General features: G+C 39.0%; 1 protein-coding gene across 8 annotated transcripts in view; it reads left to right on the top strand.

Annotated features, from left to right (window-relative positions):
• CASK (calcium/calmodulin dependent serine protein kinase) overlaps window positions 1–9908 on the top strand; it is a 533324-nt gene extending 523416 nt beyond the window's left edge. For all 8 annotated transcript variants that reach the window (XM_077145443.1, XM_077145445.1, XM_077145446.1 and 5 more), the window contains 2 exons: window positions 5011–5094; window positions 8867–9908. In XM_077145443.1, coding sequence (XP_077001558.1) covers window positions 5011–5094; window positions 8867–9043 — 261 coding nt within the window. In that variant the 3' untranslated portion in view covers window positions 9044–9908. The remainder of the gene's footprint in view (window positions 1–5010; window positions 5095–8866) is intronic.
• Window positions 9909–12697: the final 2789 nt, after the last annotated feature.

Genomic DNA, 12697 nt, shown 5'->3' on the forward strand with positions numbered 1-12697 from the left:
CTTCTCTCAACCCACTCCTTCCATGGGTAGGGAAGGGCCTTCATCCTGCCTTCAGGATGCCCATGGCCATGAATGACTTGCTTTCAGGCAGAGCCCTGGTGCTCCAGAGAGGCTCTTCTTAGGACATTTTTCTTCATGCTCTTTTCCTGCCCCAGCTTGTTAGATTACCCTCTCTACTGTATCTCACTGACAGTTTGATTCAACATACTTGTATTAAGCACTTATTATTTGCTAAGAATAAAAACAAGAGCTGATGAGGATGAAATTCCTTCCTTGATGTGTATCAAAAGTGGTCCATAACTGGAGAAGTGCCTTGCAGCATTTTCTTTTAAATCCTCTCACTTCTACCAGTGCTGATGCCATTTCCACTACATGTGGACCATATAAAGACTAACATTGGTGTTTAACTCATTTATTTCAGATCTAACACTTTGTCCGTCTTAACTTATTATAGAAAATTGAGACCAAATTGAACAAATGTCTAATTATACCGTACAATAAGATATTACAGTTCAACTTTTAACCTAAAGCACCATGGTAAAGACATTAAACTAGAGGAAAATGAATAACCCAACTTTTTAAAAATAATAATAGGTTGCCTTCTATAGTGCTTTCTAGGCACTATTACTCCTGTTGTCTTATCTACTCCTATGATGTAGAGTTATCAGGGTCTACATTTGTAGATAAGGACGACAAGGCTTAATGTAATTGTGGCTTGTACAAGGTTTTATAGCCGTTTGAATTTGAACAAGCTGTTTGTTTTATGATAAATCCCAATTGAGACATTTCCTAGGGCTCTGCTGTGTATGTAGTAGTCCAATTTGAATTCTTACTTTTTAGACGATTGCTATGACAGTCACCTCTAAGAAATCTAAAGAGCTTATTTCTCATGAAAATAAAGCCATGACTTAGAAAATAATCCATGTCCCTAAAAAAGTGTATAATCAGAACTTATGTGATGGTTTTAGATTTTAAGTTTTCATTTTATTCTACTGTACTTGTTTGTAACATTAAAAAGTTAACAGTAACAGAATATTTGTAGTTTTGCTTCTGCCCACAGAAAGAAAAGGGCATTATCAAGGAATAGCTTTCAGTCATTTGTTAAGATTTTTTACTTTGAAACAAGTACAAGGTTCTGAGCCATGGTTGTTTTATTAAATCAGTTGGCTCTTTTAAGATTGTTTCTTGGGTCACTGTGTCCTTCCTTAAACCCTTAGATTTCTGTAGAAAATTACTCAAATGCTTGCCCTTCTGTACTTTTTAAGCTTACAAACCAGATACTTTTTATACTTATCTGTATCTTAAATACTTGAGACAAATGAGTTTTTATTCCTTCAGGATATAGCAGCTATAGGTAAAGATTTTCTCGAAATGAACTGGATGGAAACCTGAGATTAATCCTTGGCCATATATAAGCTATAAAATCAATTTCTCTTCTGAAAAAAGAAATTATTTTAAACATTAAGCTAACAACACTGCTTTGGCTATTTGAATCCAGCATGTAGTCAGTGTTCTTTCTATAGAAAACCTCTACCTTCCCCCTTCCTCCTTACCTCTCTCCTCATCCCCCACTTCCCTTCCTGCTTCCCTCCTTCCTTCCTTCCCTCCCTCCCTTTCTCTCTCTCTCTCTTTTTCTGACTCTGTCTCTATGACTCTCTCTGGGGCTCAGAGAGAGATATGTGCCTATAAATATTAACAAATGTGTGTTTCATCTTGAGTCAGAAAGGAGGAGGGTTTAAAGTTCATATTAAAGTCACCTGTTAAATGCCTGAGAGAGGGGAATCCTTGTGAATCTGTTCCTAAAGTGGCCCTGAACCTTGGTCAACTGAAACTATATATACATACACAAAAGGGCATCACACTTGAGACTCATAAATAGAGCAGAGTTTGAGGACAGAGACCTTCAAGAACAACTGATGAAATATATGGTGACTCTACTAACAATATCAGGCCTATAAACAAGAAAATCTTAGTCAGGATTTCAGACATCGTATAATTTTTAACCCATTTTTTTTTTTTTTTTTTTGCACCGGGAATCGAACCCAGGTCTCTGGCATGGCAGGCAAGAACTCTGCCTGCTGAGCCACCGTGGCCCACCCCCCATGTATAATTTTTAAATATACAATATATAGGCTAGAAATAGAAACTCAAAGCCCTGAAAAGGAAGAGGAACCAAATATGCTAACTATGGGAGCTACTCTTGTTATTATGGTAAACATTAAATTTGGCCCTGGACTTCCTGGCAACCAGGCAAAAAGAAGGGGAGAGGATGGAATCTCATGAGTGACATAGCTGTCATCTAATAGAAAGTTTTTTCTTAGAATTAGTTGTTAAAGGAATATAACATGAATCTTAGACACAGGAGATATTAGGAAATATGACAGATATGGTACTCATTTAACAATTTTATGCAATGAATGCAGGATGACCCTCATATCTTTATGGATAAAGACTGAGGGCATAAATGCAGTGCAAAGAATGATAATCTGCAGGGAGCTAAACTATTGTTTTCCAAATAAATGGTTTTCTGGTGGTGCAGTATGTTAGCAGGATAGTACCTAATATGTTGAGAGGATTGGGTGGATATCAGGCAGGTTTAATGAGTGGAGAAATCACCATTTCATCTTCTATTTCTTCCACGGGTTCCACTCAGCATCCAGGCTGTGTGAACTTCCACGTGACAAATTCTCTTCAGGGATGGGAGCAAGGGTAGAAACTGTGCATTAGGATGTCTTTTTCCATCTCAGTTGTCTAGAAGCTGGCTGTGGTGGGGTGGGGGGTGTCTGACAGGGTAGTGGAGTATGGGAGAAATGAGGAAACCTTATGTCTTGACTGAGAATCAAGATAATATTGAATAGAAGGACATTTCTAAGGGAAGGTTCCTGTTAAGTTTGATTGAGCTATATATGAACTTTTTCTTATTTGTTCCTTGCTAAAGTCCTTAGTCACAAAAAGACTGGCAAATTTTGAAACGGCTTGAATACCTCTTTCAAAAATGAACATATACAAACTTCTTTACAACAGAAATCTGAGATTGTGACTTTAACAATTAAAAGACTTAACAGACAGATAAAACAAGTGCCCCTAACCCACAGGACACACTGCTTAACTAAAATTCAGAAATACAATCCTAGTAAAAGTGAGCCTCACACTACAAAAGAAAGCCAGGATCTTCTGTATCAAATTTCTCTCTAACATGCTTATATATGCTTAAAGAGGCAAACAGATTCCCGTCAACCAAGAAAGCATAGTTGAACCTATGTAACCTCTAACTGAACCTGCCTCAAAAGACAAAATAAATTTTGTACGAATTTATTGCTTTTACATTTTAATTTTATCAGAAAGCAGTTCATGGGCATGGGCATGGGCTTGAGGAATACAGCTGAACAAGGTACAGTCCATGCCCTCAAGAAGCTTACCCTATAATAAGCAAGGACTTACATTTCCCATGCTGTTGCATGAGTGCAGGAACTTAGGGAGCATATGCGTGGGGTGTCAAGCACAGGCACAGAGCTCACAAAGGATTTGCCAGAGAAAATAACATCAGTATTGAATTCTGAAAGATTATTTAGCCAAGCAAAAGTAAAGTAGGGAAGATGAAGTGGGAATAGGAGTTCCAGGCAAAAGAAATAAAAAGGCCAGGAAGCCGGAGTGAGTGGCCCTTTCTGGAACTGAAAGTAGTTCAGTAAGGCTGGTCCATGAAGGGGAAGGGGCAGAGAGGGACTGAAGAGGTAAGCATGGGTCAGCTGATAAGGGAGCTGACAATTAGGTAAAGGAGTATACGTTTTATCTGGAGGCCAAGAGGGAGTTATTGAAGAGTTCTGAACAGTGAAGTGATATGATCAGATTTGCATTACAGAAAGATCATTCTTGCGGTAGGGTGGAGTATGGATTGAAAAGCAGCAAGCTTGGAGACAGAGTGACCTGTCTAATTGTTACTATAATAAAACAGGCAGGAAATGGAGTAATAAGAATAGAGCTGAGTCAGCAAATGTAAAGACTATTAAGAAAGCAAAATATAAGGATAACAGAGTAGGTATGTTAAATTCTTGTATAAAGGGCAGCAAGATATTCACTCCTGACATGTGCACACATGAATTAATTACATTTCAGTCATTTGTGATTTATGTACTTCTTTATCTTGGGCTTTGTTCCTTGTAAGGGAGTTGAGAACCCATAGGAGTTTCATGTCCTCAAAGGGGAGGAGCTGAAGCAATAATCCCTTACCAGAATCAACTCTGACAGCATCTGATTTCAGCAATGCAGTATATCTGTGCACACTAGTTATTTACATAATTTGAAGTTTGAGATGTCTCCAAAGGGAACTAAAAGAAGCCTCAAAGGTCCTTTTCCCTTGAATGCAGTCTTTTCTCCTGAGCCTACTATCTGCACAGCCACACAGCTCCTTAGTGTCAGTGCTAAGACAAACAGTCCCAGCTTCTGACTCCAGCCCTGGGCTAGGTCTCACACACTACAAGGCTTCCTTCCCAGTGAATCCCACAAGGGCCTTTCATCAGGGAAATTCAGAATACCTCATATAAATGTGTACATAGCCCCCACATTTACAGTGACCAGCATTTTCTATCTATGGTTAGCATTTGAAATTTGACTTATAGTGAAATGGGCTCTAGAACAAGTAGTAAAACCAGCCTGCTGGGCCAAGTCTCCCAAAAAAATGCATTAAATTGAAATCCAGGCTAAAGCTAATAACCAGGTTTAAGTGTCATTAACCAATGTAATCAGTATTAACTTTCCTGAAGAAAAAGAAATCAAATTGACTCATGAGATTCGTAAGAAAAATGTCCACTTTATCAACTTTTATTTTCTGGATAACTACTGTCCATCCTTTGGAAGAAAAGAAGTTATAGTTATTAATAAATTTGGTAAATGTAATAATACCTTGCCAGAACTTTGAACCAAGGGCTTTTTCAGTTGTGTAATTTTTTATTGACTCATTTGAAAGTTATATTAGTCATTTCTTCTTTTAAGTTTCTTTTTTTTTTTACACAGGCACTGAAGGTCCTGAGAACTGCAGAGTTTGCTCCTTTTGTTGTTTTTATTGCTGCACCTACTATTACTCCAGGTTTAAATGAGGTAAGAATCAACTTGACATTTTTCCCCAAATTAGCACAGCTGTTGTAAGGATCCCTCTTTGTCATACATGCAAGACTAAAGACCAGTCTCATTAATACAGCTCAATGAAGCTCTGCTTTATTATTGATGCTGGGAATTAAAATTTCCAGAGCTTAGAGTCCTGTTTCAGTATTAGGAATTTAGCAACAAAGGTAGTATGTTTCTTCTTAGATCAGAATCATTAGGCATATTCAAGCTTTAGTCCCAAGCAGAGTTTGAATCATGTGTCAGTCTACATTTGGAGCAAAAGGTGACGAAAGAGGATATAGATAAAATGTTTCATGGAACAGCCCATGACCTTATCAGTAAGTCTACATCCAAATTTATAAGGGTAAACACTCTCACCCTTCCAGGGCAGAATGCTTTATAGGAGTCTTGAGCCTTCCAAACTGCCAGCCATTCCTGATAGGGACGTTGCTAAGACAGCAGCAACCCTCAGGTCCAGCTCTGGGCTGGGGGTGGGGGGGTGGGGAGTTCATCACATCTGAGCCAAAGACTGCTTTGCCTAAAGAGAGCTAAAAGGAATTCCTCACTTTGGATGGGCTTCCCAGTTTCCCCTCGGCAACCCCTGGAGTGGAACCCATACAGAATTTATATCCAGGCCTTTGGAGAAGACCAAATCGGGAAATGAGCTCTGCCTCCCATCAACCCAATTTAAGTCAGCAACTTCCGCAGGGATAGTACCTGAGAGAGTTTACTACCCTTTCTCATTCCAAGCCTACTTACAAGGCCTTCTATTGCTGGGTAGATAAGAAGGGACATCAGGTTTCGGGTAAGTATATCAGGTGCTTATCTACAGGAGATTCATTACTTAAGAGAAGACTCCTCTATACAGAGTTATTCTGAAGACCATTACTTTTGCAGGTTATAGAAACCATCAGAATACTCTTCGTTCTGCTCGGTAAACATGTAACCCTGGCGTAAACTCACCCCAGGGCAAATGTCCTTTTCACCCAAGCTGTGAAATCAGGGCTTGGAACTTTTCACTTTGTCTACTTTAAGGAGGATTAAATATTTAGATTTACAGATTTACAGATTTTTCAGTCATTGTTTTTTGTCATTTCATTTGCAAAAGGTATATTCCTTTTAAAAAGTATACTTTCCAGTCTTATTTAATATGCAAACATGTTTGAAATTCCATATCACAGCTTTTGTTCTCGTTACCATGTATTTTTCTTGAATTATCATCTTTGCTTTGTTCTTTTTGTTGTTGTTTGCCTGTTTTCCTACCCTGTTACTAATTTTCCATAGCTGCCAAAATGGTGCAGAAAATTGCCTGTAAGTACCAGCTAGGAGGTGATGAAATACAGTCATGTTTCTTATAATAGATTTAGATGTAGATATTTTGTTCCCATTCATCCTTGCTTTTGCTATTAGAAGAAAGGCATTTTCTTTTCACTGAGTTAACTCTACGCAGATGTGAGTACATATACAAGCCGTTGTTGAGGGAGAAACTGACAAATATAGCTTCAGCTTATAAGATCCCTAGGAAGAATCTTCATTTTTCTATGTGAGCTGCCTTTAAAAATTGATGATTTCAGCCATAGATTTTCCTGAATGTTTTCATCAGCCCAGCTTTCCGAGCAAATAAACATTGCTAGTGGTTGTTGAAACCCAGGACTGTATATTCAAGTAGAATTATCTAATCCAAAGAGTGGCTTTGGGGAAATTGTTCCTTCTCGTACCTGTAGGGAATGCTCCTATCTTTGGACAAATGCAAGTGTCCTAAAATGGTGACTTTTTATTGGGTTTATTGTAAAGCCGCAGTGAAAATACTATGCTTTTTAAGTGCAAGCTGTGTGCTGATATGACCTTAGAAGGGGATTATTAACTGAGGTCTTATCTACACTATAGTTGTTAACACCTAACATTCAAAGCATGTCCCATCCTGCTTTCAAGTTCCTGTAGAAGATGACAAAAAGGTAGGCAGTTTTTCACTTGAGAGTGTCCTGATTGGAAAGATTGAGTTCTAGACTGTTCTAGTGTCTGTACATCTCCATCACAGTGGTATAATAGAATCAACCAAGTGTCATATGGTTCATTAGTTCACTTCTGATCCCCTTTCTAGAGAGCTACATCTACATCACACCAGACTGATTAGAAAGGGTCTAATATGAGCCTAAATAAAAGAAAGGGTCTAATATGAGCCTCAGAGAGGTGTAGGGAAACAGTGCTAAGTGCTCCTAAGTCCCTGAAGACACTGCATCTTTTGGTTTTTTTTTTTTTTTTTTTTTTTTTTTTGGAGGTCTGTCCCTGTCACCCTGGGCCCCATTTCCAACTAGCATTGCTCTGTTTCTGGATTATAGATTTAATAGTCATACAGTCCTGTAATGACCAGTATCAGTAAGCCAACTGCTTGTTCTTTCAACAGCGTTTATTAAGCAGTTACTCTAAAGCACACACTGTGCCAATTGCAGGGTTACAGAGATGACAAGTTTATACTCTAATTGGGGAGAGATACTAATCAAACAGGTAAAGAGGTATTTAGTTGTATTAATATATGTAGTTAAGACTCAACCCAATAACTTACTTAGTGGTGTTTGGGAGTTGGTGAATTGATTTGACTCACAAAGGTCCCAGGTTTCAAATTTGAACTTGTCTATTGGGAGTTCAGCATAGCAAAATTTGAACCCCAATGATGCAGAGGCATACTTTCTGGTAACCCCTCGGACATCCCTATCTTGAAAAAACTTCCACCCTGCGGCTAGAGTTGTACTCACATGATGAACTCAGAACCCAAATTTCCTTCCTACTGTTGGCTCACCCCTGGTGAGAGTTCTCAAAATCTGTACCAAGCTGTAGGAGTTTAGGAAAAGTCCTTTACTGCAAACCTCCCTGGAGTTTAGTAGCTACTTCTTCAGAGTTTTTTTCATGAGAGATGTGAGTAACTATGAACAGTGACATTTGTGTGACCATTTTCGAGTGCAGACAAATTTGGGGGAAATTCATCAGACACCAACTAGTTGCTGTGTTGTATTTGGAAAATGGCCTTATTCCATCCATTATTTGTAACATCAAAAAGGCTTTTGCCTCCAGCATCTGCTGCTATTGAGGGCCATTATATATAATTGAATTCCTGGGACATGTTGAGACTTTCAATGGAAAAGGAGGAAATACAACTTAATTTGATGTCCAAAGGCAGGGGCATACTGTGCCAGTGCACCTGGGCTCTGGAGACTGGCTTAAGTGAGGGTAAATTACCAAGGGAAGGGGATAAGGGGCGCTCTGACCTTACCAGTGAAAACATCTACCAAATCAGGTACCTGAGATGAGGTCACACTAGATCATGGGTCTTCCTGTGGGCTTGAGTTAGAGGATTGAAGAAATAACAGCTTGGGCTACAGTAGCCACTGGTAACCCACACCTCACATGGCCATATCCCAACTGGTTCCAGGACAGACACAGAGCTAGGCCAGGCCTGGGTGTGGAGGACATGTTTGCCGAAGAGTGTTTTCTCTGGTTTGTCATGGGACCCCTTATTGCATGGTAAACAGTCTCAGCTGCAAGCAGTAAGCTCTGTAAAACCTGCCACCACAGCCAACATTGTACCCTCTGTCAGGAAGCAGACTTAGCCTCATGCCCAGATGTGGTACATCAGGGTTTGGCTTTGACTGTTTCTGACTCTGGGACAAACAGAATTGTAAAAACAGAAAGAATCCTACTGACTTTGTCTTTTCTGTTTGCTTTTCCCTTCTCCCGTGCCCATCCCTCCCTCCATCCCATCACCATGTAGGATGAATCTCTTCAGCGTCTCCAGAAGGAGTCTGATATCTTACAGAGAACATATGCGCACTACTTTGATCTCACAATTATCAACAATGAAATTGATGAGACAATCAGACACCTGGAGGAAGCCATTGAGCTCGTGTGCACAGCCCCACAGTGGGTCCCAGTATCCTGGGTCTATTAGGCCTCTCCCCAGATATCTGATGCCTAACTGGGAACCACCTCATACATGGAAAAGCCTCTTTGTTATCGGCCTTGTGTCAGCAGGTCGTGGTCCCTAGAGACTACCTAGTTGTAGTGTGACCTACATTTATAATTATTGTCATGTCCGAATAGATAGGAGGAGAAAAACAATTACACACTAATTTAAAGAGACAGTATCTTTTTTAATCAGTTCTCCTAAACTTTAATAAAATGTATCTTTAAATGTATGTATTATTCAATCCTTTGGAATGTTATATTTTTGGAAATCATAGCTTTTTATTTCCAAGGCCCCTAAAAACTGCACAAAATAGATGCTGCTTTCTATAATCTATTTTAATAATAATAAAAAATGATTCTGTTACCTTGACTGGGGGTGGAACACTACATTCTTTTTAGAGTCTGATTTTATGGATTGGAATATCTTTCTTTCCTTTATTTATTTGAAATAATTAGTCTAGTGATTACAAAACAGTCATAAATTTTTAAAGGCCTTTTTTCTCTCTCTTTTGTTTTTTTTTAGAATAGTATTTTTTTTAAGTCATTTTATGTAACATCCAGATAATGTGATACTGTCTCTTTGAAGCACCCTGTAAACCTTTTAGAGATTTGAAGTTGGGTCTTGACTCTTAATGCATGTGGACAGTCGCGAGCGTTTATGCTGTCGGTGTGTCTGTGTTGGACAAAAAAAATCTGTAATCTACAGCAAAGTACATTCCGTTCACGGGGCACACCCAGGGGAATAAGAATAAAATGCTATTATGACTAAGTTGTAAACCTATGCACATCCCTTGCATTTCGGGCAACTTTATAAAAAAAAAAAAGAAACTGATTTTTATTAACAATAATCATGTAGTGAAATGTGTTTGTAATTTTGTCTCAATTTAATTTGTTGTAAGGTGGGAGGGGGAATTGCTGGTTTCACCATTTCAGATCTGTGTTGTCTGAGAGTATTAACGTTTTAATTAAGTAAAGAAATGAGGATTTTTAATATGTATGTAATTGTTTTAAAGCACCCATTTTAAGAGAAAATACTGTGCAATGAAGAACCAGTTTAGGCACTTGCTATAAACTGAATTATTCCAAAAGAATAACCTATAACAGCCCTGTAAATTCCTTTAAAATGAAAACTAACAGGACAGTTTGACCAATTTTTTAAAAAATATACTTCCTTTTATGTGTTCAATAATTAAATGCCTTTGGGTCCTTCATTTCATTATAGATTTATTCAGTTTTTCAAGCCAATGATCTTTTAGATTTTATAATTCATTAGACGCTCATTGAACCATCAGAAGTCCCAGGAGTGACATCAGTTGGTAGGGCAACAAAATAATCTGCAAGAGATTATCGACTGACTCCCAGAGAAGGGTGTGCCCAAAGAGCCACAGCAGCCATGGATGGACTGGAGGCCATCTGTGGTTTCTACTTCCTCTTGCTATATCCCTTGGCACAGGAGAAGAATCTTTCCTTATTGGTTTAGAGACATGAACCATCTCATCACACTTCCATGAGGTCACATTCTTCCAGTACAGGAGAGTAAGGCTTAGCGTTTTCAGACTCTTTGCCAGAGGTCAGAAGAATGTTTTTTGGTAGAAATTGAGGGTGTGACGTTGTTATAGTAACCTGTGATCCTTAAGAAAACATCATGTTTTCTTCTTGTAGATTAGATGGCCTCAGTCACTTTGTGCCTTGGCAGGATGTGCAGGGTGTGTTCTGAGCTGAACAGCTCCTCTTAAAGGACCAAACAGAAGGCATTTGTATACTCTTTTTACATTGTCAACCACCACCTACTGTTATTAAACAATGCTAATTTTTTTTTCTGATGTCATCCTTTGTCAGTAACAAGATGAGTCTGCAACTTGCTATCAAGGTGTTGAGTGGACTTCTCTTTAGGCCCCACAGCAGGATGACCAAACACCCAAACTAGAGGCAAGCACCACAGTGGTCTGACCCTGGATGAGGAGAGAAATCCAACGAGTTGTCTAGGGCTGTGTTAGAATTAATTTCAATCTAGTCGATCCGAAGGCAAGGCAGTCATTCCTATAATGGTACTGACCATGCTTTGGGCCCTTTTCAGTGTGAAAATGCCCACTCTACCTCTTTTCCATTGAAGCACAAAGAAGAGTACAACTCGTGCATAGGAAACAGAAACTTCCCTCCCTTTGGTAGGAAACCTTCACCACTGCTTGCCCTCTGAGACCAACTCTCCAGAGATGGTGATCATGCCGAGATGCCTGTCTTAATCCATCCACTATGTTACTAAAGACAGTTTAAGCAGAGGAGGAAAAGAGCCATACATGCCCTTTTAAATTTATGTGACCCCAGGATTCAGAAGCATTCTAGGGCTTGTCCTTGCTTCTCTATTGCTTTATGCATCCTCTAAGAAGCACACACGCAGGCATTGTGCTCGCTGTTGTGCAGATAGAGAAATTCCTGTACCCAGGCTTCTAAAACGGTCATCTGTCCAATTCCACTAATACACATGTTCTCTAAAGCAGTGTCTTTATGACCTGGCAGAAAATACTTAAATTTCTGAATTCAGAGTGATTTTGGTGCGTTGCAGCTGCTGCCACCTTACAATTGTAATTTCTAAAAACTTCTTTACTGCTTCCATTCCATCAACAAAACCTTTTTTTTTATTATTGCTTTTAAGGACTAGCATGAATGATTTGATTAGTAAATCTTATCAGTGGTCAGTCGAAAACTTGAAGACTCTTATTCTGAGGATTCCCTCTCCACCCGAATCCCACACTCCCCAAAGCAAAAAAAAAAAGTGGTATTTTTTATACATTGTGTTCTTTGTTCATAAAAACATGAACTGTCCTGATTTTCTAAACAAAAGGTAGTAATTACTCTGCACATGCAGCATTTACCAATTTTAACCCTGAAAAAGAAAAGGTTGCCCAGTTTAATTCATTTGAGAGTTTCCCAGTGTCAAGATAACATTGTAGTCTCTTGAAATGCAATTAAATATATCTCCTGTCAGGTGAGATGGCTTAAAATATTTGCTCAGAGGAAAAGAAAATGGGTGACCTACTTCTTGCTGTTTTGCATTCAGAAGACATCCTCCCAGCCCACTATATTGGTGGCAGTATAACTAAAGATATTGCAAAGTTCCTCACTGTGTGAAGGAATTGCAGAGCATTCCTCTTTCCCCTTTTCAATTCCATTTCACATTACTGGAGCGACTCAGTCAGGTGCAAGCCTTCCTCTGTGATTTAGGCAGACCTGGACTCTACCTTACTGTTATGTTTCTAAAGGCTTTTATTTCATCGCTGCAGAGGGTTTTGGGTTTTTTGTTTGTTTTTGTTTGTTTTTTTTTTCACTCATAGATATCTGTTCATTAAGGCTTTGAGCTCATTCCTTGAAAAAGTTGACTTATTTGGGTAACCGTGCAGAAGAGTGGCCAGTGGAGAAGGCCAGAGTGGAAACAGACCCTGGGAAAATCACCCCTTAGGGATGAGGTAGTCAAAAGAAAGTTCTTATTTGTCTCCCACTGACATGATGTCCTAGTTTTCATTTCAGGCCAGTTTCTTAACGTGAGGCAAAGAGAGCATGCTGGTTAAAGCTAGCAAGAAAATTCCTTAATTAATAAATTCTCAGTAAAAATGCCTCTCAGACCATCTCCTTGGAAAGA

Source organism: Tamandua tetradactyla, chromosome X (genome assembly GCF_023851605.1).
Source record: "Tamandua tetradactyla isolate mTamTet1 chromosome X, mTamTet1.pri, whole genome shotgun sequence".
NCBI lineage: Eukaryota > Metazoa > Chordata > Mammalia > Pilosa > Myrmecophagidae > Tamandua > Tamandua tetradactyla.